A 25,153-nucleotide genomic window follows, 5' to 3' on the forward strand; every position below is an offset into this window, starting at 1 on the left:
TTTGGAGGCCTATACATGATTCCCATAATTTTTTTTACTCTTGCAGTTTCTTAACTCCACCCACAAAGATTCAACATTCTCTGACCCTATGTCACTTCTTTCTAAAGATGTAATTTCATCTCTTAACAACAGAGCCACACCACCGTCTATTGCCTTCCTGCCTGTCCTTTCGATACAAAATATATCCTTTGATGTTAAGCTCCCAACTATGGCCTTCTTTCAGCCAAGACTCAGTGATGCACACAATGTCATACTGACCAATCTCTAATTGCGCCACAAGTTTGTCCACCTTATTATGAATGTTTTGCACATTTAAATACAGCACCTTCTGTCCTGTATTTGTACCCAATCATTGGCCTGTCCTTCCTTACATTCATATTACACCTATCATCCACTTTTAAATCTGCTGGTTCCCATCCCCTTCCCATATTAGTTTAAACCACTCCCAACTGTTTTAGTAAACCTGCCTTCAAGAATATTGGACCCCTCGGATTCAAGTGCAAACCGTCCCTTTTGTCCAGGTCACACCTGCTCCAGAAGAGGTCCCAATTATCCAGAAATCTGAGTCCCAGCCCCCTGCTCCAATTCTTCAGCCATGCATTTATCTGCCACTTCATTCTATTCCTATCCTCACTGTCACGTGGCACAGGTAGTAATCCCAAGATGACTACCCTTGAGATCCTGCTTCTCCGCTTCCTTCCCAACTCCCTGTATTTTTTCAGAACCTCCTCCCTTGTTCTACCTATGTCGTTGTAATGCTGTTGTAGGAGTCGTGCATCAGAACTCTGCCTGCACTGTATTCTGTGGTTGTGTTTATTATCGTAACTAGTCATGTGGGTGGAGACATGGTAAAAGCATAGGGTTTACTTATGTATTTGTGCTTTGTCCTCATCCGTTTCAATTAGTACTGGGGCTGGTAGCTGTCATATCTTTTGCTGACAGCTCAATAACGCTCAATTATGCATAGCTTAAATTTCATCGCTTCAAGATTGTATGTTTGCTAATTGCTAATAAAGGACTGAAGACATATCAATCATTCTTGACTTTTGGAGCAATTATTACAGGAGTGAAGGCACATCACGCAAGTATAACAAATCTGTAGTGCCACTACAGCTGTTGAAGTTGTTGTTTGGTGAAGATCATACCCATTATATCAGAACAGCTCTTAGGCCACTGGTAGGAATCAGTTTAGAAGGCCCTGGTGTTGATTTTCTCCGTGGAAAATTGGAAAGGATCTCTGCATTTAGAAACAATGCTAGAATCTAGTATATCAGCTTTTTGACTGAAAAGTTCATAAATTACTAGAGTTTGGACATTAAGCTATGTGGTTGATTTTATCTACTAGCTTAACAAACGACCATTTCCTATCATCAATTAAAAATGTTATCTTTAGCTACAACTTGGATGTGCTGAATAACCACCATGAGGTCTGAATTTGTGTCCAGGATTTGTTTTGCACAATTTTTCCCTTGAAAGTAAACATACTGTAACTTAAATATGTCCAAAAGACAAGCCAGGTGAATTAACTACATTTGACCAAGTTACACAACACTTTCACTTTTGGTATGCTTTATAAATGATGGCAATGAACAGGCTTGGGCCATCTGATCAAAATAACGGAAGGAAGTTTTAAATTTTGGAAAATAAAGGCTTTCACATTATTACACATGGACATCTTCCTTACAGCATTTAAGCAAGGTGGATGAAACGTGGCTATAAAACAAGGTGAAAGTTGAATGGCCTTCCTATTACTGGGGCTATTTTTGTTTAATCGCATTGTCTGCTTTTAATTTCCTGTGTGTTTAACTGACATTTTATTCTTACAGAAAACCCATGTCCAGAGCAGGGTGATATCATTCAGATCAAACTGAGTGAACATACAGAAGTTCTCCCGAAGGCAGATGGTACAGGCAGCACCACAATGTTGGTGGACACTGTCTTTGAAATGAACTATGCCACAGGGCAATGGACCAGACTGAAGAAGTACAAGCCTATCACAAATGTGTCCTGAGGATTCTACAGAACCAAGAACTTGTGGACCAAATCCAATGTTGTTACCCTGATTACCACTGACCTGAGCTTTGATGATTGTATTTTCAGAAGGTTCCAAAACACTTGCAGAAAACACTTACATTGTGATGCAGAATTCACAGCCACCTAAGAGTGATATGAGACAATAGAGAAGTGCTTTACTGCATTCAGTGTTTTATATCCTGTGGTATAAATGTCTTTTCTCAAAAAAAAGGTCCAAACTTTCAACAGCAGCAGCTCCAGCATGAAACTCCTTGCTTTATGAATAGCATGTGGAACCTTGTGTTACAGCTGAAAGGAGAACCATGTGGTCCCAACCTTGAGTTGTTTGTCTTGTCATTTTCGGAAATTCCATGGGACAATCATTTAGCAGCCTTGATTTGGTTCACTTTTAGCAGAGGGGTTTGAACTGGAGAGCATTGGAAAGCCAGGCTTCCTGGTATCTGGTGCCTTTGCGAACTCTCATCGTCAGTTTTGTAAATTATTTTGTTGTAAAAGCAGCATGATTTAACAATTTTCTATTTTTTGTACAGTTGTAAAGATTCTAGGTTTCTTGCTCATGTGCTGTCATACAGTGTAAGATGTAAAATAATTTTTTATGGAAGCATAAGTGCAGTCGAAAAACTCCACAGCCATAATAGTTGGTTTTCCTGTGTTTAGGCAGCTGGTTGAACTGTCAGTGCTTAAGGAACGACTGTGCTTTTACTGAGCATACAGTAGTAAGCACAATAAAATTACATTGTAACTGGTGCCTGGATATCATTATTGGTTCTTCATATTTTGTAGCATTTGGTATTAAATTCAGAATTGCATAGCTAACTTGAAGAGTTACAGTCATTAATTGGTATTACATATTGTCAGACAGCCAAAACAATGCAGTTACTGTCCAGGGTGGTGGGGTAGGAAAGTAGAAAGTGCAAGGCAGGTTCAACTGGCTATGCAATGGCGGTAAAAAAGGTTTTTTTAAAGCTGCCTCAAGTTGGTCACCTTTTGTATTTGAACCTTAATAGGGCAAAAAAAATTGCAGTCCAATATTGTTAATTCTGTGGATTTCAGTTTTCCCCATTTTTGGCTGTTATTTAACTTAAAACTATCTGACTGAGTGTTTTCTTTTGATCCTTTGGCAAATTGACATTTTCCACTATAGCAAGCATAACCTAATCAAATCTGTCTGCACAAATGTATGCACCTCAATGGTCATTAGCAGTGTGTAGCCAGCACAGTATTTCACATCTTTTACTTGCCTAGATCCACTGCCTCTCACTGTTTATGCTGAGATCCAAATGGATTTTTAGGATTCTATTATGACTTGTAATTCCACACAAATTTGATGCGGTTTGACAAGAGTTTCCTCAAATGTTTAGGGGACAAAAGTATATAAAGGAAGGAGGGAGGATAGGAAAGCCATTTGTGACAAGTTGATGTCACTCTGGTTCTTAGAAAATGGCAAATCAATCTCCATAAGTATGTATGTGTCATTATTATCTAACTGTAAACATTTAAATAGCAGTTGAAATAAGTGTTAAATTCAGGATGTTTTATTTTTTAAAAATTCCCTGCTTGATTTCAAATAGATCAGAAGACTTTTGTATTCTATAAATCTAGGTGAGGAATATTTTTTAAGACTAGACCAGAGCATCTGCACGATAATTTGTCATAATTATGAGTATTTGTAACCATTGGCACTTCCTGGCCATTAGCCTATTGTGTTGTAGTTACTCATTTTAAATAGATTCAAAACTGATCATTAGTGGGTAGTTTAATGTTACATAGACCTTCTGCCAACCATCTTTTTTAAAAAAGACTGTAGAAAATTATGCGTTTTGCAATGGAGGTGGTCTAGAAATAATTTGGATAAGCTTTTTAAATGTGGTTCATGAATGTGGTTTTATACGTACGGACAGTTCAAGTGGTAATTTTTTTTTTAGATAAAATTTCAAATTCCTGACTTGTCTGAATTTGAAGTGAGATGTCCCTACTGGCCTAGGAATTGGAAATAAAATCAAGATTTATAATTGAAGGAAAATTGTTTAAGGATGCTGTCAAGTTCAATTTTGCAGGAATTTGAAATTGACATTTCAATATTCAGTTGCTTTTAATAGCTGTATTACCAAAAGGTCAAAGAGGCTGGCAAGTATAATACTAAAAGATTGTCAATGTTATCTAGCAGAATGTACTTAAGATAAAATTGGCTTTAATAAAGATTGTGAAGGTGGACTATAGTAAAAATTAGATTGTCTACTCCTTAGACTTGGGAGACCAAATATGGCATATGCCCAAGGAAACTGTAAACAGCAAGATATTAAAACCTTAAACTGAGGATGCTTTAAACCTGAAAACATTGTTAGAAATGCTCAGACCATGCACCTGTCAAGAGAAAGTTAACATTTTAGGTTGAAGTTTCCAGCTGGGGTTTTGTTTGAAATAACATACCCTCTTTCAAAATCTTTTTAAAAACGCAAACAACAGGAATTCTGCAGATGCTGGAAATTCAAGCAACGCACATCAAAGTTGCTGGTGAACGCAGCAGACCAGGCAGCATCTCTAGGAAGAGGTACAGTCGACGTTTCAGGCCGAGACCCTTCGTCAGGGCTAACTGAAGGAAGAGTTAGTAAAAGATTTGAAAGTGGGAGGGGGAGGGATGGAGCCAAGAGCTAGACAGGTGATTGGCAAAGGGGACATGAGAGGATCATGGGACAGGAGGTCCAGGGAGAAAGACAGTGGGAGGGGGGAACCCAGAGGACGGGCAAGGGGTATAGTCAGAGGGACAAAGGGAGAAAAAGGACATGTCTATCCACAGCCTCCTCTACTGTAAAGATGAAGCCACCCTCAGGTTGGAGGAACAATATCTTATATTCTGTCTGGGTAGCCTCCAACCTGATGGCACGAACATCGACTTCTCTGGCTTCCACTAGTGCCCCACCTCCCCCTCGTACCCGATCCGTTATTTATTTCTATACACACATTCTTTCTCTCACTCTCCTTTTTCTCCCTCTGTCCCTCTGACTATACCCCTTGCCCATCCTCTGGGTTCCCCCCCACCCCCCTTGTCTTTCTTCCCGGACCTCCTGTCCCATGACCCTCTCATGTCCCCTTTGCCAATCACCTGTCCAGCTCTTGGCTCCATCCCTCCCCCTCCTGTCTTCTCCTATCATTTTGGATCTCCCCCTCCCCCTCCCCCTCCAACTTTCAAATCTCTTACTAGCTCTTCCTTCAGTTAGTCCTGACAAAGGGTCTCGGCCTGAAACGTCGACTGTACCTCTTCCTAGAGATGCTGCCTGGCCTGCTGCGTTCACCAGCAACTTTGATGTGTGTTGCTCCTCTTTCAAATCTGTTAACTTAGTGGTAATACCAAGATGATGTATGGGGCACAATTCCACATTGAGGACAAGTACTTTTTCTTAGCATCCCTGGTTCAATATCATCTCTGGAGTTTGCAAATCGTGATTGTGCATTTGTCCAGGTTCCCTTTTATGGGTTAAAAGACCCTTTTATTGGTAGTTTAATTGGCCAATAAATCACCCTAGTTAGGAGAATCAGGTGAAGTTGATGGGTATTAGATGAACAGCAAAATGCTATTGCACAGACATGGACTCATTAGGCCAAACAGCTATTCATCATAAAAGGACATACCAGAACAGTAGGGTGTAACAGTCAGGATTAGTTTTGTCTACAAAAGCCACAACTTGATAAAATTTATCAACAGGAATTCAATGCAAAGGCTTGTTATGGATATTTTTTACAGGGAAGTGAAGTTTAAAACAAGAGTACAGAAATTAGTAAGGAATTCAGAAATCATTTAATGTGCAAGTTGCTACAAGGGAGTTTGAGATTTGATTTGACAACTGCTTTTGCTTAGCAAGTCTGGTCTGGAAAGTTAGATCATACATGATTGAGGATGAGCTAGCCAAATGTGTTTGTAGAAGGTAGCAGAGAGTTGTTTATCAGATTTGAGCCCTGGGGTGTATTGCCAGGATTGGTGCTGCGTCCACCATCTTATATTAACAACTTGGAAGAAAAATGTGGTTGGCAAGATTGTGAATGACACCAGTATTAGTGGTTAGTAGACAGTACAGAAGGTTATCCAAGATTACAACAGGATCCAGATCAACTGAGGAAAAAGGAGCCAAGGAACAGCAGATAGAATTTAATTCTAACAAGCTCGATGTTGTATTTTGAAGAGTTAACTCAGGGCAGGATTTGCAAGTAAATGTTCTGTTGAGTGTTGTAGAAGAGACATGGGGATCCAAGTACCAAGTTTCCTTAAGTGGTGGCAGAGGTAGGCATTTAGTATGCTTGTCTTCATTAATCAGGGTATTGAGTACGGGAGTTGGAACATTCCAACTGTACAGTATGTTATTGATACCACTCCTAGAATACTGTGCAGTTTTCATAGTCATACTAAAGGAAGAATGTTTTAATCTATTAGGGTTACAAAAAATTCACAAGAATGACACTAGGACAAGAGGGCTTGAGTTATGAAGAGGTTGTATAGGTTGGGGCTTTCCCCCTACCCCCAGAAACACAGGAGGGGTGAATAGGCAAGGAAGTCAAGACTAGAGAGCATAGATTTAAGGTCAAAGGGGAAACTTTCTAGAGGGTGGTAGGCATATGAAACAAGCTGCCAGCAGAAGTGGTAAAGGCAGGTACAATTTACATTTTAAAGTTACTTGGATAAATCTAGCTCAGAAAAGTGCCAAATAGGACTTGCTCAGGTAGCCAACCTGGTTGGCATGGATGAGTTGTATTGAAGGGCACAGTGGAGTAGTTGGCTAGTAGACCAACTGGAAAGCTGATTTTAGCAAAAGCTGCATGTCCATAAGCCACAGGGTCTCAACATGAAGTTAAGACCCTAATAAAGGGAACATCACTCATCCATGAAACTACAACTGAAATTAATGCTGAGTGCCAATCTGTCCAGTTTGGTCAGCCTAAATCCACTGGTACAAGTGCTGCCCCTCAAGTTTAGATAACTATTTTAATTCAGAATATTCAGAAGAGAAACAAATACAAAAAAAAAATGTTTGAGGCAAGGGAAAAAGGACTGGATCTGACTATCATTTCAAGTCAGAATTCTTGCAGAGGGACCCAACATGGTAAATATTTTTCCTAATCAATGCCACTCACTCAGTAACTAGCAGTCAAATGCCTTTGATGCATCAATCCCACCACTAAGGTGACAAACATCTTTTGACAAAAACCATATGATCCAAATTGTTATCACAAGAGGCATCAACCAGGGCACATCAGATCTTTTCACTACAGAACCACCTTTTAACTTTCTCCATTAGCATTCCACCCACTGCTAACTGGCATCATTCTTGGTTAAGTCAACCAGTCCACAGGTAGCAGCTTTCTGGGGTCTGTCCTCCAGTATTACTTTGGAACCAACTCTGGTAGCTCCACTCTCATCACGCCAACCCTTGGATCATCAAGTTCTTTTTGTAGCACTCAAGGCTGCAGAGGGGTAATCCAGTTTTTGAACAACAGTATTTCTTGAAGTTTGAGCAACCCTGAACCCCGCAGGTAATTGGCATTGGTACAGGCATCGAGAGTGCTGGGAGTGGGGCAGGACATCCATGTGGAAAGGACACAGTAATCCCCATGGCGCTACTGGAGTACCTAATCATTGGACAATGCATTCCCTTGGTCCTTCTGTCCCGTAATGTTTTCACTTTTGCCTTATTTGTTTTCGTTAGCCGCTCAATCGTTTGGTTTTTGCTGTCCTCCGCTTTCTTGGCAGCCTGCAGACGCCTCTTTCGAGCACGCTCGGCCCGTTTCACCATCATTTCCTCAGTCATCTCCTTCACCTTATAGCCCATGGGTAACTCCAGGAGCGGCTGGCTTTGCTGCTTGTGTAGCAAGGCACGCTGCATGAATAAGAGGATTTATTATACAACTGGAGTTGTATCTTGTCATTGTTTCAGATTATGCCCTCTCAAATTCTTCAAAAACAAGACATAAAACTATACAATTGCAGGAGTACTTTACTTTCAATATCCCATACAGATGCAGCAAGGCTTTAGTTATTTTTGAAATATTTAAAATTACTTAATTCTATTTGCTTCCAAATTATTAACTATACATGAATCTGAGCTGCTATGCATGAGAACACCCAGATCCCTCCGTACAGTTGATCCTGTGGTCTCTCCCTCCCACCTACCAAACTGGATAACCTCACACCTCCACATTTAACTTAACTGGAGAAGGTTAAGTGATTGGACAACATTTTGTAACTTGTATTCTCGTTATAACTTTATTTTCCACTTAACTTGGAACCTACCTCTGATGTTCCCTGTACCAGGGGTTCCTGACCTTTTTTTAAAAAATGCCATGGACCGATAGCATTAAGCAAGGAGTTCAGATTGGGAACTCCTGCTCTATACTTTCCTCCAAGCACCTTAAAACCATGCCCTCTCCTTTCAGCCATATAATACTTTTAAAAAGCACTTAACATACTCTTCTCTGAACCACAAAGATCTTGGCATGCTCCAAATGCAAGCAGGTCAGCACGTGACAATGTCCACCTTGGGCCAAACTGATTTACAAGTAGTTTTGTATTTCTTCTTGGTTCGTTTTACTTTTGATCAGTTATTTAAAAAAAAAAGATTGTATTTACTTCTACAGCCTCTTCAATTTGCAAAGATTTGTGCATACAAACTCCAGGCGTCTGTTCCTGCACCTAGATTCAAATTTTCCTTTCTCCTCACTCAAACTTTCAGATTACATTTTACACTTCATAGCATTATATTTACCCTGCCATGTACCTGAATCCTTCTTACTATTATCTTGAGTATTTGCTATATTTCTAAGTTCATGCCATCTTCAGATTTGTACTAGGACAACACAAAGGCATGATTTCCAACTCTGGAATATCCACTTGGCACCGTGCTGAAAAATGTCCAGCTGTTACTCTGCCATTCATCAATTTTGCATCCAAGCCCTCAACACCCCTTTAAGTGAATGGACTTAAATTATTCTCTCATTATGTAATAGCCATCCGGTGGTGTAGTGGCATCTGCACCGGACCTCAGGGTGAATTGTCCTGGGTTTGAAGCAGGCTGGCTCCTTGCACGTTTTCCATCTGTGCTGGGTTGAGCGACAAAGAAGCAAGCAACTCAGCCTGTAACACAGACAAACACTAAAGGACCAGCAAGGTTGCTGCTCAATATGCCAGTGAGGCACAAAAGGATGTTATTATATCATTGTGTATTACTCGAAAGTGTACAATCATATTACTTCCAGGCATAATTTGTCTTTATGAAATCCATGTTGTCATCTATTAGGCCATATTGAAGGTCTTTGATTGCTTCCAAACAACAATAAAAAAAACAATTATGGTTTTAATCAATTTTTAAAATTTTAATTTATTGTCACCAAACAATTGATACTAGAGTGTACAATCATCACAGCGATATTTGATTCTGCACAAATGTAACTTGTCAAGCATTCAATATGTAATTAATGCAGAAATCTCAAACTTTTCCAATATACAGTTGAAGTCAGAAGTTTACATACACTTAGGTTGAAGTCATTAAAACTCATTGTTTAACCACTCCACAGGTTTCATATTAGCAAACTATAGTTTTGGCAAGATGTTGAGGACATCTACTTTGTGCATGACACAAGTAATTTTTCCAACAATTGTTTACAGACAGGTTATTTCACTTTTAATTGACTATATCACAGTTCCAGTGGGTCAGAAGTTTAGAAACAAAATTAAAAGAAATCAGCCAAGACCTCAGAGAAACAAAAATTGTGGACCTCCACAAGTCTAGTTCATCCTTGAGAGCAATTTCTAAATGCCTGAAGGTACCACGTTCATATGTACAAACAATAGTATGCAAGTATAAACACCATGGGACCACGCAGCCGTCATACCGCTCAGGAAGGAGACGCATTCTGTCTCCTAGAGATGAACATACTTTAGCGCGAAAGGTGCAAATCAATCCCACAACAACAGCAAAGGATCTTGTGAAGATGCTGGAGGAAGCAGGCAGACAAGTATCTATATCCACAGTAAAACGAGTCCTACATCGACATAACCTGAAAGGCTGCTCAGCAAGGAAGAAGCCACTGCTCCAAAACCGCCATAAAAAAGCCAGACTACAGTTTGCAAGTGCACATGGGGACAAAGATCTTACTTTTTGGAGAAATGTCCTCTGGTCTGATGAAACAAAAATTGAACTGTTTGGCCATAATGACCATCGTTATGTTTGGAGGAAAAAGGGTGAGGCTTGCAAGCCAAAGAACTCCATCCCAACCTTGAAGTATGGGGGTGGCAACATCATGTTGTTGGGGTGCCTTGCTGCAGGAGGGACTGGTGCACTTCACAAAATAGATGGTATCATGAGGAAGGAAAATTATGTGGATACATTGAAGCAACATCTCAAGACATCAGCCAGGAAGTTAAAACTCGGTCGCAAATGGGTCTTCCAAATGGACAATGACCCCAAGCGTACCTCCAAAGTTGTGGCAAAATTGCTTAAGGACAACAAAGTCAAGGTACCTGGGAAGCCTTCAAAGGGGAAATTTTGAGAGTGCAGAGTTTGTATGTTCCTGTCAGGATTAAAGGCAAATTGAATAGGAATAAGGAACCTTGGTTCTCAAGGGATATTGCAACTCTGATAAAGAAGAAGAGGGAGTTGTATGAAATGTATAGGAAACGGGGTAAATCAGGTGCTTGAGGAGTATAAGAAGTGCAAGAAAATACTTAAGAAAGAAATCAGGAGGGCAAAAAGAAGACATGAGGTTGCCTTGGCAGTCAAAGTGAAGGATAATCCAAAGAGCTTTTACAAGTATATTAAGAGCAAAAGGATTGTAAGGGATAAAATTGGTCCTCTTGAAGATCAGAGTGGTCGGCTTTGTGCGGAACCAAAGGAAATGGGGGAGATCTTAAATAGGTTTTTTGCGTCTGTATTTACCAAGGAAGCTGGCATGAAATCTATGGAATTGAGGAAATCAAGTAGTGAGACCATGGAAACTGTACAGATTGAAAAGGAGGAGGTGCTTGCTGTCTTGAGGAAAGTTAAAGTGGATAAATCCCCGGGACCTGACAGAGTGTTCCCTTGGACCTTGAAGGAGACTAGTGTTGAAATTGCGGGGGCCCTGGCAGAAATATTTAAAATGTCGCTGTCTACGGGTGAAGTGCCGGAGGATTGGAGAGTGGCTCATGTTGTTCCGTTGTTTAAAAAAGGATCGAAAAGTAATCCAGGAAATTATAGGCCGGTGAGTTTAACGTCAGTAGTAGGTAAGCTATTGGAGGGAGTACTAAGAGAATCTACAAGCATTTGGATAGACAGGGGCTTATTAGGGAGAGTCAACATGGCTTTGTGCGTGGTAGGTCATGTTTGACCAATCTGTTGGAGTTTTTCAAGGAGGTTACCAGGAAAGTGGATGAAGGGAAGGCAGTGGATATTGTCTACATGGACTTCAGTAAGGCCTTTGACAAGGTCCCGCATGGGAGGTTAGTTAGGAAAATTCAGTCGCTAGGTATACATGGAGAGGTGGTAAATTGGATTAGACATTGGCTCGATGGAAGAAGCCAGAGAGTGGTGGTAGAGAATTGCTTCTCTGAGTGGAGGCCTGTGACTAGTGGTGTGTCACAGGGATCAGTGCTGGGTCCATTGTTATTTGTCATCTATATCAATGATCTGGATGATAATGTGGTAAATTGGATCAGCAAGTTTGCTGATGATACAAAGATTGGAGGTGTAGTAGACAGTGAGGAAGGTTTTCAGAGCCTGCAGAGGGACTTGGACCAGCTGGAAAAATGGGCTGAAAAATGGCAGATGGAGTTTAATACAGACAAGTGTGAGATATTGCACGTTGGAAGGACAAACCAACGTAGAACATACAGGGTTAATGGTAAGGCACTGAGGAGTGCAGTGGAACAGAGGGATCTGGGAATACAGATACAAAATTCCCTAAAAGTGTCGTCACAGGTAGATAGCGTCGTAAAGACAGCTTTTGGTACATTGGCCTTTATTAATCGAAGTATTGAGTATAAGAGCTGGAATGTTATGATGAGGTTGTATAAGGCATGGGTGAGGCCGAATCTGGAGTATTGTGTTCAGTTTTGGTCACCAAATTACAGGAAGGATATAAATAAGGTTGAAAGAGTGCAGAGAAGGTTTACAAGGATGTTGCCGGGACTTGAGAAACTCAGTTACAGAGAAAGGTTGAATAGGTTAGGACTTTATTCCCTGGAGCGTAGAAGAATGAGGGGAAATTTGATAGAGGTATATAAAATTATGATGGGTATAGATAGAGTGAATGCAAGCAGGCTTTTTCCACTGAGGCAAGGGGAGAAAAAAAACCAGAGGACATGGGTTAAGGGTGAGGGGGGAAAAGTTTAAAGGGAACATTAGGGGGGGCTTCTTCACACAGAGAGTGGTGGGAGTATGGAATGAGCTGCCTGATGAGGTGGTAAATGCGGGTTCTTTTTTAACATTTAAGAATAAATTGGACAGATATATGGATGGGAGGTGTATGGAGGGATATGGTCCGTGTGCAGGTCAGTGGGACTAGGCAGAAAATGGTTCGGCACAGCCAAGAAGGGCTAAAGGGCCTTTTTCCGTGCTGTAGTTTCTATGGTTCTATGGTATTGGAGTGGGAATCACAGAGCCCTGACCTCAATCCGAGAGAAACTTTGTGGGCAGAACTGAAAAAGCATGTGCGAGCAAGGAGGCCTACAAACTTGACTCAGTTACACCAGTTCTGTCTGGAGGAATGGAACAAAATTCCAGCAACTTATTGTGAGAAGCTTGTGAAAGGCCACCCAAAACGTTTGACCCAAGTTAAACAACTTAACGGGCAATGCTACCAAATACTAACAAAGTGTATGTACACTTCTGACCCACTGGGAATGTGATGAAAGAAATCAAAGCTGAAATAAATCATTCTCTCTACTATTATTCTGATGTTTCACATCCTTAAAATAAAGTAGTGATCCTAACTGAGCTAAGCCAGGGAATGTTTTCTCGGATTAAATGTCAGGAATTGTGAAAAACTGAGTTTAAATGTATTTGGTTAAGGTGTATGTAAACTTCTGACTTCAACTGCAACAGGTTGAGAATGAAAAATTGACATGGTGTAAATCTACCAGCAAGTGTGGGAGACTGGAAGCTCACAGTGCATCCCTCAATTCACTGAACGTGCTGGCCAATCTGCACAATAATAGGATTTGTTATTAATTATTATTGCAGCCACACAGCCCACTCACCTGTCTAGCCGTCAGCAGGGATTCATCGATCTCCTTCTTTAGCTCCCCATTATCGTCCAACTCCCCTTTTTCTAGTGCATCCAGCCATCGCTGCTCTTCATCCTGTTCGGGCTCCCGAAGACTTTCTGAATCCATATCTGGAAGAGGAGATGGATCCAAGTTGCTCTCCTCATCTGCAAAGATATTTACAGGGGTCACTTGGTCAACTTTGTCAGTGTAACATTTTGCATTTCCTGTCCATTTTATATTTACTGTAACAGCAAATTAATGGCACACACATTGTTAGTTTCAAAGAAAGGGAGTCTGTGGCAAAGGCGAACCACTAATTGTGATTTATCATAAATTAATGGATATGGTCAGAACTGTACAGCAGAGAAATGGTTCCTTTAGCTCACCTTGTCCATGCTAACTGTTTTGCCCATCTACATGAAATTCTCCAAACATGGGCTCATATTGAGTTAACTATCACTGTGAATACAAGCCAACAGCAACAACTCTACAATGCATGGGGAATAATGATGAAAGGGTCACATCCACTAAATGATCTCAAATTGAACAATATCAATTTAGATAGATGGTTTTAGACCGCTGACAAAATCAGCACTTAAAGAGCAGAAAATACTATCGACAATTATACAAATCCATTAGCAACTCACCATACAAAGTGCCTCAGAAGCCTGGCAAAGACTGAAATAGGAGAAACAAAATGATTCTTGAGAGGTAATTAGGAGAAAGAACACTTACCCAGCCAGGCCCGATACTGGTCCAACGGCACCTCATCTGGTTCATCGTCAACCATCAGGGGAGATGGAGACTGCTTCAGCTCAGAGGCCAAGGAGAAGTGTGGCACACTAACACCAAATCACAACAAATAACAGACAGGGTTAATCATCTATCATTTAAACCAATAATCATGAACACAAAGAGAGAATGGAGGCAGATGGGGAAAGCTGTGGGAAGGATTGAAGACGTTTGTTAGAGGGAGATGAGCATGAACACAAAAGGCTGCCAGTGCTGCAGTAGATGAGGGGAGAATGGGAACAATCGGGGAGGTGAATGGCAGTTTGGAGAGATGAGTAGACCAGGGAGGCAACGGATTAAATAGGTACTAAGACTTTTTTTGCTGCCGTTTCCCTTTTCCCTTCCTTTAGATACAACATGTGACCAGTTTCCAGGCTGTTGCTTCAAGATATCCAACAGCAAAGTTGTTCTTCCACACGCCACCTCCAGCCCAAGCTGTCTGCTTCAAGTGCACTAGAGCAGAAAGCTCTGCACATGCAGAAATCCATCACAGCTGTCTGACAAAGAGTCAGGTAGGATCCCAGACCAAGTGGGCTATCTTGCCACAGGGTGGTGTCTCCCCTCCCCAGTTTCCTCAGAATGAGTACTTACATTTATTAAAGGTGCTGAAGGAACTCAACTGGACAGGCAGCATCAGTGGAAAGTCGACATTTCGGGACTGAGTCTTGATGAAGGGTCTCGGCCCAAATCTTCGACTGTTTACTCTGTTCCGTAAATGTTGCCTGGCCTGTTGAGTTCCTCCAGAATTGTGTGTGTGTTGCTTGGATTTCCGGCATCTGCAGATTTTTGCTTGTTTGATTTACATTTATTATCCATTCTGACTGTTTGAATTAGGCACTGTATTGCTGGATCTTCTGCCTTGAAGGTCACTTGAAAGTGCTTCACCACACAAAGCTGGATATTCAAAATCAACTGGAGCAATTACCTCACAGATAGTATTAGTGAACCTCAATTTCAGGGCTTATGTGGCGCCAGCACACAACCAGATTTAACTTCATAATTCACTTATCTTCACTCACCCCCTCACTGAACTGTTCCCACAACCTATGGACTCACCTTCAAGGACTCCTCATCCCATGCTCTCAATATCTATTGGTTTTTAATGTATTTATGTATTTGCATAGTTTGTCTTTTGCACATTTGTTGTTTGTTGGGGTGTGGTCATTCACTGATTCGATTGATTTCCTGTATTTACTGTGAATGCCTATAAGAAAATGAATCCCAGAGTTGTATATAGTGATGTATATGTACTTTGAAAATAAATCTAAATTTTGAATTAACAAAGAACAGTCCAGGTCCACAATGTTCTTCCAAGCTTTTAACCTACTCCACGATCAATGTACCCTTCTCTCCCACACAGCTCCATTTTCTGTCATCCATGTACCCATCCAAGTCTCTGAAATGCTCCTAATGTGTCAGCCTTTACGACCAACACCAGCAGTACGTTCCGGACACTTACTACTCTGTAAAAACCTACCTCTACATCTCCTCCTAAACTTTCCTCCACTCATCTGAAAAGGATGTCCTCTGGTATTCGCCCTTTTTTCTGATTTACCTCAGGAAAAGGCATTGACTGTCCATTCTATCTACACCTCTTACTGTCACATATAACTCTATCAAATCACCCCTCATCTCCAAAGAGAAAAGCCATAGTTCACTCACAGGACACGTATTAAGAGTTAACTGACTAGGCCCCTTTCACTGCTTGACTGAAGTGTTTACTGGCAGGATTTTACATCAACACCCAGAAGCAGCAAAAATGCCATTATAGCAGATCCAAGCGATAAACTACACTTTGTAGTTAAGAATATAGTTTGAATAATGAAGGGCAAATGTATTTTCCTCTCTTACAAGAGCAATATTCCATAGCCAACATGAAAATTCAAGATTCAGATTTATCACATGCACATTGAAACACAAGTGAAATGTGTTATTTGCGTTAATAGCCAAAAAAAACCCCAAGGATGTGCAATGAGCAGCCCACAAGTGTTGCCACACATTCCAGCACCCACACAGCATGCTCACCATGCTCAGCAGAACAACACAGAGCACAACAAAACAGAACACAAGAAGTGACAATATAACCACAGCAAAATAACTTGTCTCTCCTTCCTGCCCACCCACCCACATACACAGTCCCCTGACCCCAGGCCTCCAGAGCTGAAAGCTAATCTTTTCAAGACATGTCACTTAAGGCAGAAGCTACGTTACCTCTTTGTGCCCATGGTCTGCCCACCAAGTTTTATTTTAAGCTTCAGCTGGGGTTTCCCGGTGCCAGAGTCAGATTCCAGAGTCTCAGAGGAGAAGCCCAGCCCCACGTCAGCCTGATGATGCTTCTTTTTGTGTTTCTTGTGCTTCTTGTGTTTTTTCTTGTGAGAACCGTGACCACCAGCTTCACCTTCTGTGAAATACCAAAGAAAACATGTTGTCAGGACCACTGACCACAGAACCCTAGGCCAGAGGCAAGGTCACATCCAATAATGAAAAATATATACATAACAATTAAGCAGAGTTTACTTCAAAATGTTTAATTTTATGACTACGAACTATCTTTGAGTTTTTACAGTAAATTAACTGGTGGCTTGTTGCAACTCGAGACATATGCCAAGTGCTCACAGATCCCATTTCCCTCTGTACAGGATATTGGAAAAATATATATATACACACACACACAAAAATCACTTGCCACTTTTAACAACTCTATCTGACATATGGCAAGTGTCCATCCTTCCACAATACTTGCTACAAAGTTTAAGGGTTTAAGGTCAAAGTGCAATTGTATATTGTTCAAAGCACTATATAAAGCATGCTTTTTTATTAGATTTTCTAAACTTTTGAAAAAAAGATGCTGACACTTTTTAGAAGTTTTTTTTTAAAGAATGAAGCACAAGGAGTTGAAATAATAATTAACTGTGATAGGGAAAAGTGTGGAGAGGCTGAGTGGTCCAAAACGAAAGGCAGAAGAGATATAGTTTGATTTGGCATCATGTTTGGTACAGGCGTTGTGGACCAAAGGGCCTGTTTCTGTGCTTTACTGCTCTATGTTGTTCCCAAGGCAAACAGTTTCAGTGCATCCAACACTACGAATACTGCATCGATTCCAGAGTGGGGCACTTTCCAAGAGGGATTCTCAGCGTCGGATTATCGGGGACTGAATGCCTTAAAACTGAGACGATGAGAAGGAACTGTCCCCACTCTCACGCTTGCACCCTTGCCCAACAACTGCGGCCCCAGGTTGGAAACGACAGCTTGGATTTACTGGCCCCAGATTTGCAGCCCCCGGCCTCGGGAGTGAGGGAAAGTGATCCCGCGCCTGAATTCCCGGAGAGGCAACAAACGGGTCCTGACCCAGAGCCGCAGGCTTCGTCCTCAACCAGAAGACAGGTAACCGGGGGGCCACGACCCACACTGCCCTCCCTGGAGAAGTAACCCAGGCCCTCCATCCGAGTCCCTCTCCCTGACCTCTCTCCGCCATCACTTCTTTCTTCTTCCCCATCTTCACCAGTCGCTCAATTGCTGAAAACGTAAAAAAACCCACTAGGAGAAGAAGGTCCCTTCCGGAGTAACGGGAAACAACATCCGGCGTGCAGCCAGAGCTGTGACGAAGGTTCCTACTCTCCCTCCTCTCTGATACCCTGCAGTCCGCGGGGTGGAGTTCTTCACGAAGGGCAGCCAGCATCAGGGGATAATTATAAAATACATAATAACTTACAAGATTGTTATACGAATAGAAACCAATAAGAATAAACGTGTGGAAAAACTGCAGATGTTGGAAACTTAAAACAGACAGAAATCGCTGGAAATATTCAGCAGGTCGGGCAGCATTTGTAAGAAAGTGAGAACCTTGTTCGGAATAAACAGACCCCTTCAGGTTGACAGACAGTAATTAGGGAGGAACTGCGGGACCGGCGTTTGGGTCCAATGCTGGTCACAGAACTTTCACTGATCTGGCTGTCCGTGCTCTAGCTTTAAACTTTAGAACTGGAGCTCTGATTCGTCGTCGTCGTGGCGATCCCTCGAGGTCGGGGATGATGGTCTTCGTCCTGTTGATCTACTGATGGGCTCTCAAGTGGCTTATGAGTCCAATCTTGGCTTTGAAAGTTCTTCTGCATTCAGGACAGGTAGTTCCAGATGACAGATCGGGCTTTGGTTAAAATCAGAGCTCTGATTAAAACCCATCTTATAATGTTTTTTCCCATTATTGCAAGTAAAAGTATATCTTACCTCTGCACCAGAAGGCAACAAGTTAGTCCCGACTAACATTCAGTGTAGTACTAAAGATTCTCCCTCTTGGGGTGTAAAAAGCCATTGAAACAAGAGAACATTTAGGGATGATGTAAGAGAGTGGTGCTTGGTTGACTTTGAGCATCTGATTCCAATAACACTGTTGTTGGATCCTAGTTCCAATTGCCCAATACAAGCAATGCCTAACATGAACATTTTGCAGTGCCCTATTTTCACCAGGAGCTAAATTACAATATCCTAGCAGGTGCCACCATCTTTGATAATGTGTCATAGAAAATGACACTAGTTATTCCTCAGTTACCAATTGAAGAAATCCCCGCAGACTCATTACAGCAATTTGCTGATTTGAGTTTATGTCAAAGCTGGGCTTTGAAAGGGCTACCTTGATATATTAAAAGCTACTTTGCAACAGTAATATCAGCAGCATTATTTCCCTTCGTACAACTTGCTGCTTGTGCACCTGACTTCTTTAAACAGCTCTTATTAAAACTTAAATGATTGCACACTACATAGTCAAAAATGGTTCTGTAAACAAATTCACTTCTATTTAAATTAGTCAAGTATTGGGAAGCCCGCCATCGTGTTTAACTTTAGCACTCACAAAATTTTGGAGGGAATCAGCAGGTCAGGCAGGAAAGTGAACAGTTGACGTTTCAAAGCAAGGCCCTCCATTGGGACTGGAGCGATAGAGAGCACAAGACAGAATAAAAGGGAGGCGAGGAGCTCGAGCTGGTGGGTGATAGGTGAATCCGGGTGAGAGGAGAAGGTGGAAGGAGGCAAAGGGCTGAATAATAATAATAAATACTTTATTGATCCCAAGTGGGAGATTCTTTTGTTACAGTGGACACATTTTAAAACACACTTAGCCGTGTGCAAACTTAACTAAAATAAAGTACAGATTAATAATATATGGGAAGAAGGAGTTCAATAGTAAAGGACACTAGACCATGGAATAAAGGGAAGGAGTTGGAGAACCAGGGGAATAAGAAGGTGAGAGCAGGTCTTGTGAGGATTGGGGAGGGAACAGAGCAGGGGTAAAAGGACAGAAAGAGATGGGGAAATGAAACAGAGGAGACTGCCTTCCAGAAATTAGATATATCAATGTTGATGCAATCAGCTTGGAGACCACCTAAGACAGAATATGAGCTGTTGCTCCTCCAGTTTTGCATCTGGCCTCAATGTGGCCGGCCTCCCGTCTCCTTATCTTTTTTCTCATGGTTTACTGTCCTCTCCTGGCAGATTCTTTCTTCTTGAGCCCTTTGCCTCTTCCACCAATCACCTCACAGCTTCCTACAACCCCTCACCAGGATTCACCTATCAGTTTGTGTTTCTTTCCTCCCTTCCTCCCACACATTTCCTCTGGTTTCTGTCCTCTGTCTTTCCAGTCCCAATGAAGGCTTTTGTCCCAAATGTTGGCTAAGCATGACCCCAGTAAAAGAATCTCAGGGTTGTACGTGGTGACATGTATGTACTCTGATAGTAAATTTTACTTTGAACTTTGAACTTTTGAACTTTATTTATTTCCCTCCATTGGTACTACTCGTCCTGCTGAGTTACTCCAGCTTTTTGTGCGTGTCACTCCAGATTTACAGCATCTTCAGAATCTCTTGTGTCATCATGTTTAAAAGAAAACAGGTTACTGGAAAAAGATCTGTAGAAATGGATTACCTCCCTGTCCCCAGTGTGTCTTCCTGTAGAAATAATCATGATATTGCCAGAAAAAGACCATAGGCATCCGTTAGTCTGGTGAGACCAGGGATTTGCGCCTTGGAAGGTTTCCAGGGCGCAGGCCTGGGCAAGGTTGTATGGAAGACCAGCAGTTGCCCATGCTGCAAGTCTCCCCTCTCCACACAACCGATGTTGTCCAAGGAAAGGGCACTAGGGCCGATACAGCTTGGCACCAGTGTCGTTGCAGAGCAATGTGTGCAGAAAAAGACCAACAATATTATGAAGGATCCCACCCACTCTGCTCATGGACTGTTTGTCCACTGCCATCAGGGAGAAGGCTATGTAGCATCCATGCCAGGAGCACCAGACTCAAAAACAGAGAACTTCCCCAAGCTGTAAGGCTGATCAACACCTCCACCCAATCACATGCCGGCACTACTTTATCATTTCCTGTCAGTCACCTTATGTACAGACACTCCTGTGTCACTTTATGGACATATAATCAATCAATGCATATAAGCTATCTTATGTATTTATATTTGTTATTTTTTATTATATGTTCTTTATCTTTGTTTTTTTTGTGCTGCATTGGATCCAGGAAAACAATTATTTCATTCTCCTTTGCACTTGGCATTAAACAAATTTGAATCTCGACTAACTTTCTGATTAAAATGTTGAACAATATTGAAATCAACAAAGGCAAGAGTGGAAGACGAACGTGTGCTCAGCACTGTCTACTTTGGTTTGACCGTTCTCCCTCTCCCTCTCTCTCTCAGCTGCCAGAGGAAGGTGTAGGAGTCTTGGGTATTTGAGAAAGTTTGTGGTTTGTGCATTGGACTCATTTTTAGAGGAATCTGCAGTTCATATTATATGTGCTTCTGGTTTCTAGTTGCCCCTTTTTTATTGCTATGTTGCCAGGTTTTGATCGGGGTGCACAGGCTCTGCCCACTACCTTTTGTTCAAGAGAAATGGCATTTCTAAGCCAGGCTGTGATGCAGCCAGTTAATATACTCTCCACCACACATCTATAGAAGTCTGTCAAAGTTTTAGATATCATGCCAAATCTTTGCAAACTATTATTAACCTCTGTCGATCAGAAACCTGTTTAGCCCTGTTTACCACACCCAGCTATCGCGGACACCCTGTGCAATACAGTGCAATACTACCATCACTTCTTATCTGGATGGTGTGAATGTGCACCCATGACTGTATAATAGTATGGTAATTCTTGCACTACCATCTTATTGGTGTGAACTTGGAAACACTTAAATCTTGTAATCTTTGACTTGGAAATCACGTACATCTTGTCTTTAAGGTACTTATTTTTTATTCTTCTTACTTCTAATGTTTGTATAGCTGTGTGCTCCTAATGCTACTTTGACACTGTAATTTCCTTTGGAATGAATAAGGTTTCTATCTATCAAGGGAACAGGTCCTCTGAAATAATAACACTGAGAAATTTAAAGTTGCAGACCATCTCCACCTCTGATTCCCCGACGAGGATAGGCTCATGGACCTCTTGGTTTCCTCCTCCTGAAGTCAATAATCAGCTCCTTGGTCTTGCTGATATTGTTGGAGGGGTTGTTGTTGTGCTTCTCTCTCCACAGGTGTTGCCTGACCTGCTGAGCGTTCCCAGCATTTTCTGTTTTGATTTCAGATTTCTAGCATCCATTATTATCAAATCAATTTACTGTTTCAACTATCCAAGATACAAATATCCCCCAGACCCCAAGAAAAACATCAAGTACTTGGGCAAAGGCAGCAACTAGTTTATATTACAAAAGAGTGAGATCAGCGGGGAATTTCTGGAGGACAACTATAATTTTTTCCTATTTATTCCATTTTGCAAATGACCTACATTTATTGCTCAGCCCATTCCAGTTTTGGGAAAGTGTTGTTGAGCCATCTTGAAGTGCAGTAGTCCTCCTAGTGAGGGGCCTCCTACAGAGTTATTGGGGAGGGAATTCCAGCATGGGATCTGGCACGAAGGATCAGCGATAGTTGGCTTGGGCGGCTGGGAGCGTAACAGTTAGCTTAATGATTTGCAGCACAAGTCCTGATGAAGTATCACAGCCCAAATCATCAACAGTTTATTTCTCTCCATAGATGCAGCCTGACCTGCTGACTTCCTCCAGCATTCTGTGTGCTATGGAAGATCTCCATACAGGGCAAAGCAGATACAAAGGGATCTGCTCCTTCTCCTAATCTTTTTAATGAGACTATCTCATGGCCATAAATCGCATGTCTGAAATCTATAAAATCTTCTTTTAAAATCACACTGAATGGCCACTTTATTAGCTACACTTGTACATCTTATGCAAATATCTAATTAGCCAATCATGTGGCAGCATCTCAATGCATAAAAGCATGCAGGCATGGTCAAGAGGTTCAGTTGTTGTTCAGGCTAAACAAGAAAATGGGGAAGAAGTGTGATCTAAGTGACTTTGACCGTGGAATGATTGTTGGTGGCAGATGGGATGGTTTGAGTATCTCAGGAATAGCTGAGACCCTTCAACGGGGCCCTGGAAATAAACATGTCTGATATGCCAAACTCTTGGTCCCAGATATCTGTGAAATCACATTTCCAACACAAGGGACTGCAGCTATTGAAACTTGATGAAGTTTCAGAACAATGGATGTAGTGTACATGGATTTCAGTAAGGCATTTGGTAAGGTTCCCCATGCAAGGCTCTTTCAGAAAGTAAGGAGGCATGGGATGCAAGGACACCTTGCTTTGTGGATCCAGAATTGGCTTGCCACAGAAGGCAAAGGGTGGTTGTAGACGGGTCATATTCTGCATGGAGGATAATGACCAGTGGTGTTCCACAGAGATCTGTTCTGGGACCCCTCCTCTTTGTGATTTTTATAAGTGATCTGGATGAAGAAGTAGAAGGTTGGGTTAGTAAGTTTGCTGATGACACAAAGGTTGGGGGTGCTGTGGATGGTCTGGAGGGTTGTCAGCGATTACAGTGGGATATGGATAGGATGCGGTACTGGGCTGAGAAGTGGCAGATAGAGTTCAACCCAGATAAGTGTGAAGTAGTTCATTTCGGGAGGTCAAATTTGAAGACAGATTATTCTATTAATGGTAAGACTGTTGGCAGTGTGGAGGATCTGAGAGATCTTGGGGTCCGTGTCCATTGGACACTCAAAGCTGCTGCGCAGATTGACAGTGATATTAAGAAGGTGTATGGTGTGTCGGCATTCATCAACCATGGGATTGAGTTCAAGAGCTGTGAGGTAATGTTAGAGCTATATAGGACCCTGGTCAGACCCCACTTGGAGTACTGTGCTCAGTTCTGGTCACCTCACTACAGGAAGGATGTGGATACTGTAGAGAGAGTGCAGAGGAGATTTACAAGGATGTTGCCTGGATTGGAGGGCGTACCTTATGAGAATAGGTTGAGTGAACTCGGCCTTTTCTCCTTGGAACGACAGAGGATGAGAGGTGACCTGATAGAGATCTATAAGATGATGAGGGATGTTGATTGTGTGAATAGCCAGAGGCTTTTTCCCAGGGCTGAAATGGCTAACATGAGGGGGCACAGTTTTAAGGTGCTTGCAAATAGGTACCAAGGGGATGTCAGGGGTAAGTTTTTCACACAGGGAGTGGTGGGTGTGTGGAATGCACTGCCGATAGCGGTGATAGAAGTAGATTCAATAAGGTCTTTTAAGAGCCTTTTAGACAGGTACATGAAGTTTAGAAAAATAGAGGCCTATGCAATAGGGAAATTCTAGGCAGCCTCTAGAGTGGGTTACATGGTTGGCACAACACTGTGGCTGAAGGGCCTGTAATGTGCTGTCCATTCCTGTGATCTATGTTCGATTTTCTATGAAGGGTTTCAGCCTGAAGCTTCAACTATTTATATCTTTCCATAGACGCTCCCTGATTTACTGCCTCTCTCCAGCATGTTGCTGAAGGTGTTGGGACCTGGAGCAACAAAAAATCTGCTGGAGGAACCCAATGGGTCAAACAGCATCTGTTGGAAGAAATTGCCGACGGTCCAGGTTGAAATCCTGCAAGTGGGCTGGGAGTGAAGCAGTGAGGTCCCAATATGAAGATCAGAGGGGGAATGGAGACACAGAACTCTTGCACTCAGGATGACGGGCAGTTTTCACCGGGTAGGGGGGAGCAGCAGGGCTGGTGTTTGCAGGTGAATGATAGATGGAAGCAGATAAAGAGAGAGAAAAAACAGGCAGAGAGAGCAAGGAGAGACAGCTGCTGGAGGGAGGGAGATAAACTTGGCTACTGGTGCAAAACTCAGATAATTAAATGAGCTGAGAATGGCAACCAGTAGGGGAGAGGTGTTGGCGCGTGGCCAAGTGGTTAAGGCGTCGGTCTAGTGACTTGAAGGTCGCTAGTTTGAGCCTTGGCTGAGGCAGCGTGTTGTGTCCTTGAGCAAGGCACTTAATCACACATTGCTCTGCGATGACACCGGTGCCAAGCTGTATCGGCCACAATGCCCTTCCCTTGGACAACATTGGTGATGTGGAGAGGGGAGACTTGCAGCGTGGGCAACTGCCGGTCTTCCATACAACCTTGCCCAGGCCTGCAACCTGGAAACCTTCCAAGGTGCAAATCCAAGATCTCATGAGACTAATGGATGCCTATATAAAAGGGGAGAGGTGAATGGCTGATGGAACCAGAGGCAGATAGAGGTGGGGGAGAGGAACTTGTGCATGCCTTCAACCAGATGGCATGAACATCAATTCCTCTAACTTCTGGTAATTTCTTCCCTCTTGCCCTTCTCTCTTTTTCCATCCACACTCTGGCTCCCCTCTTAACCTCTCTCGTCTCACCTTCTAATCATCTCCCTCCTTCCCCTTCTCTCACGGTCCACTCTCCTCTCCTATCAGATTCCTTCTTCTTCAGCCCTTTATCTTTTCCACCTATCACCACCCAGCTTCTTACTTCATTCCTCCCCCACCCACCCACCTACTTTCACCCTCATCTGGCTTCAACCATCACCTTCTAGCTTGCGCTCATTCCCCTCCCCCCACCTTTTTATTCCACCTTCTTTCCGCTTCCTATCGAGTACTGATGAAGGGTCTCGGCTCTAAACATCAACTCTTCATTCCTCTCCATAGATACTGTCTTACCTGCTGAGTTCCTCCAGCATTTTGCGTGTGTCACTCTGTATTTCCAGCATCTGCAGAATCTCTTGTGTTTGTGGGTAAACTGCA

The 25,153-nt window shown here is 42.2% G+C and overlaps 2 protein-coding genes across 2 annotated transcripts in view; one reads left to right on the forward strand and one right to left on the reverse strand.

Moving 5' to 3' along the window:
* nelfa (negative elongation factor complex member A) overlaps positions 1-4,244 on the forward strand; it is a 48,220-nt gene extending 43,976 nt beyond the window's left edge. Inside the window, exon 11 of the mRNA XM_072256582.1 lies at positions 1,827-4,244. Coding sequence (XP_072112683.1) covers positions 1,827-2,011 — 185 coding nt within the window. The 3' untranslated portion in view covers positions 2,012-4,244. The remainder of the gene's footprint in view (positions 1-1,826) is intronic.
* Positions 4,245-5,317: 1,073 nt separating this feature from the next.
* Positions 5,318-17,627, reverse strand: ino80b (INO80 complex subunit B). Its single transcript, XM_072256587.1, has 5 exons — positions 17,519-17,627; positions 16,268-16,457; positions 14,000-14,106; positions 13,256-13,428; positions 5,318-7,901 (listed from the first exon to the last, which is right to left on the reverse strand). The coding sequence occupies exons 1-5, from the start codon at positions 17,550-17,552 to the stop codon at positions 7,443-7,445; spliced, it is 963 nt and encodes a 320-aa protein (XP_072112688.1). The 5' UTR covers positions 17,553-17,627; the 3' UTR covers positions 5,318-7,442.
* Between the last annotated feature and the right edge of the window lie 7,526 nt (positions 17,628-25,153).

The sequence above is a fragment of the Mobula birostris genome, chromosome 4 (genome assembly GCF_030028105.1).
Source record: "Mobula birostris isolate sMobBir1 chromosome 4, sMobBir1.hap1, whole genome shotgun sequence".
NCBI lineage: Eukaryota > Metazoa > Chordata > Chondrichthyes > Myliobatiformes > Myliobatidae > Mobula > Mobula birostris.

Coding starts and splice junctions, on each gene's coding strand:
- ino80b (XM_072256587.1), bottom strand. CDS start 17,552: ATGGGGAAGAAGAAAGAAGTGATGGCGGAGAGAG. Junction 14,107..16,267: donor CAGACCATGGGCACAAAGAG/GTAACGTAGCTT, acceptor ATTTGGTGTTAG/TGTGCCACACTTCTCCTTGG. Junction 7,902..13,255: donor CCCTGCTGACGGCTAGACAG/GTGAGTGGGCTG, acceptor TTATTCATGCAG/CGTGCCTTGCTACACAAGCA.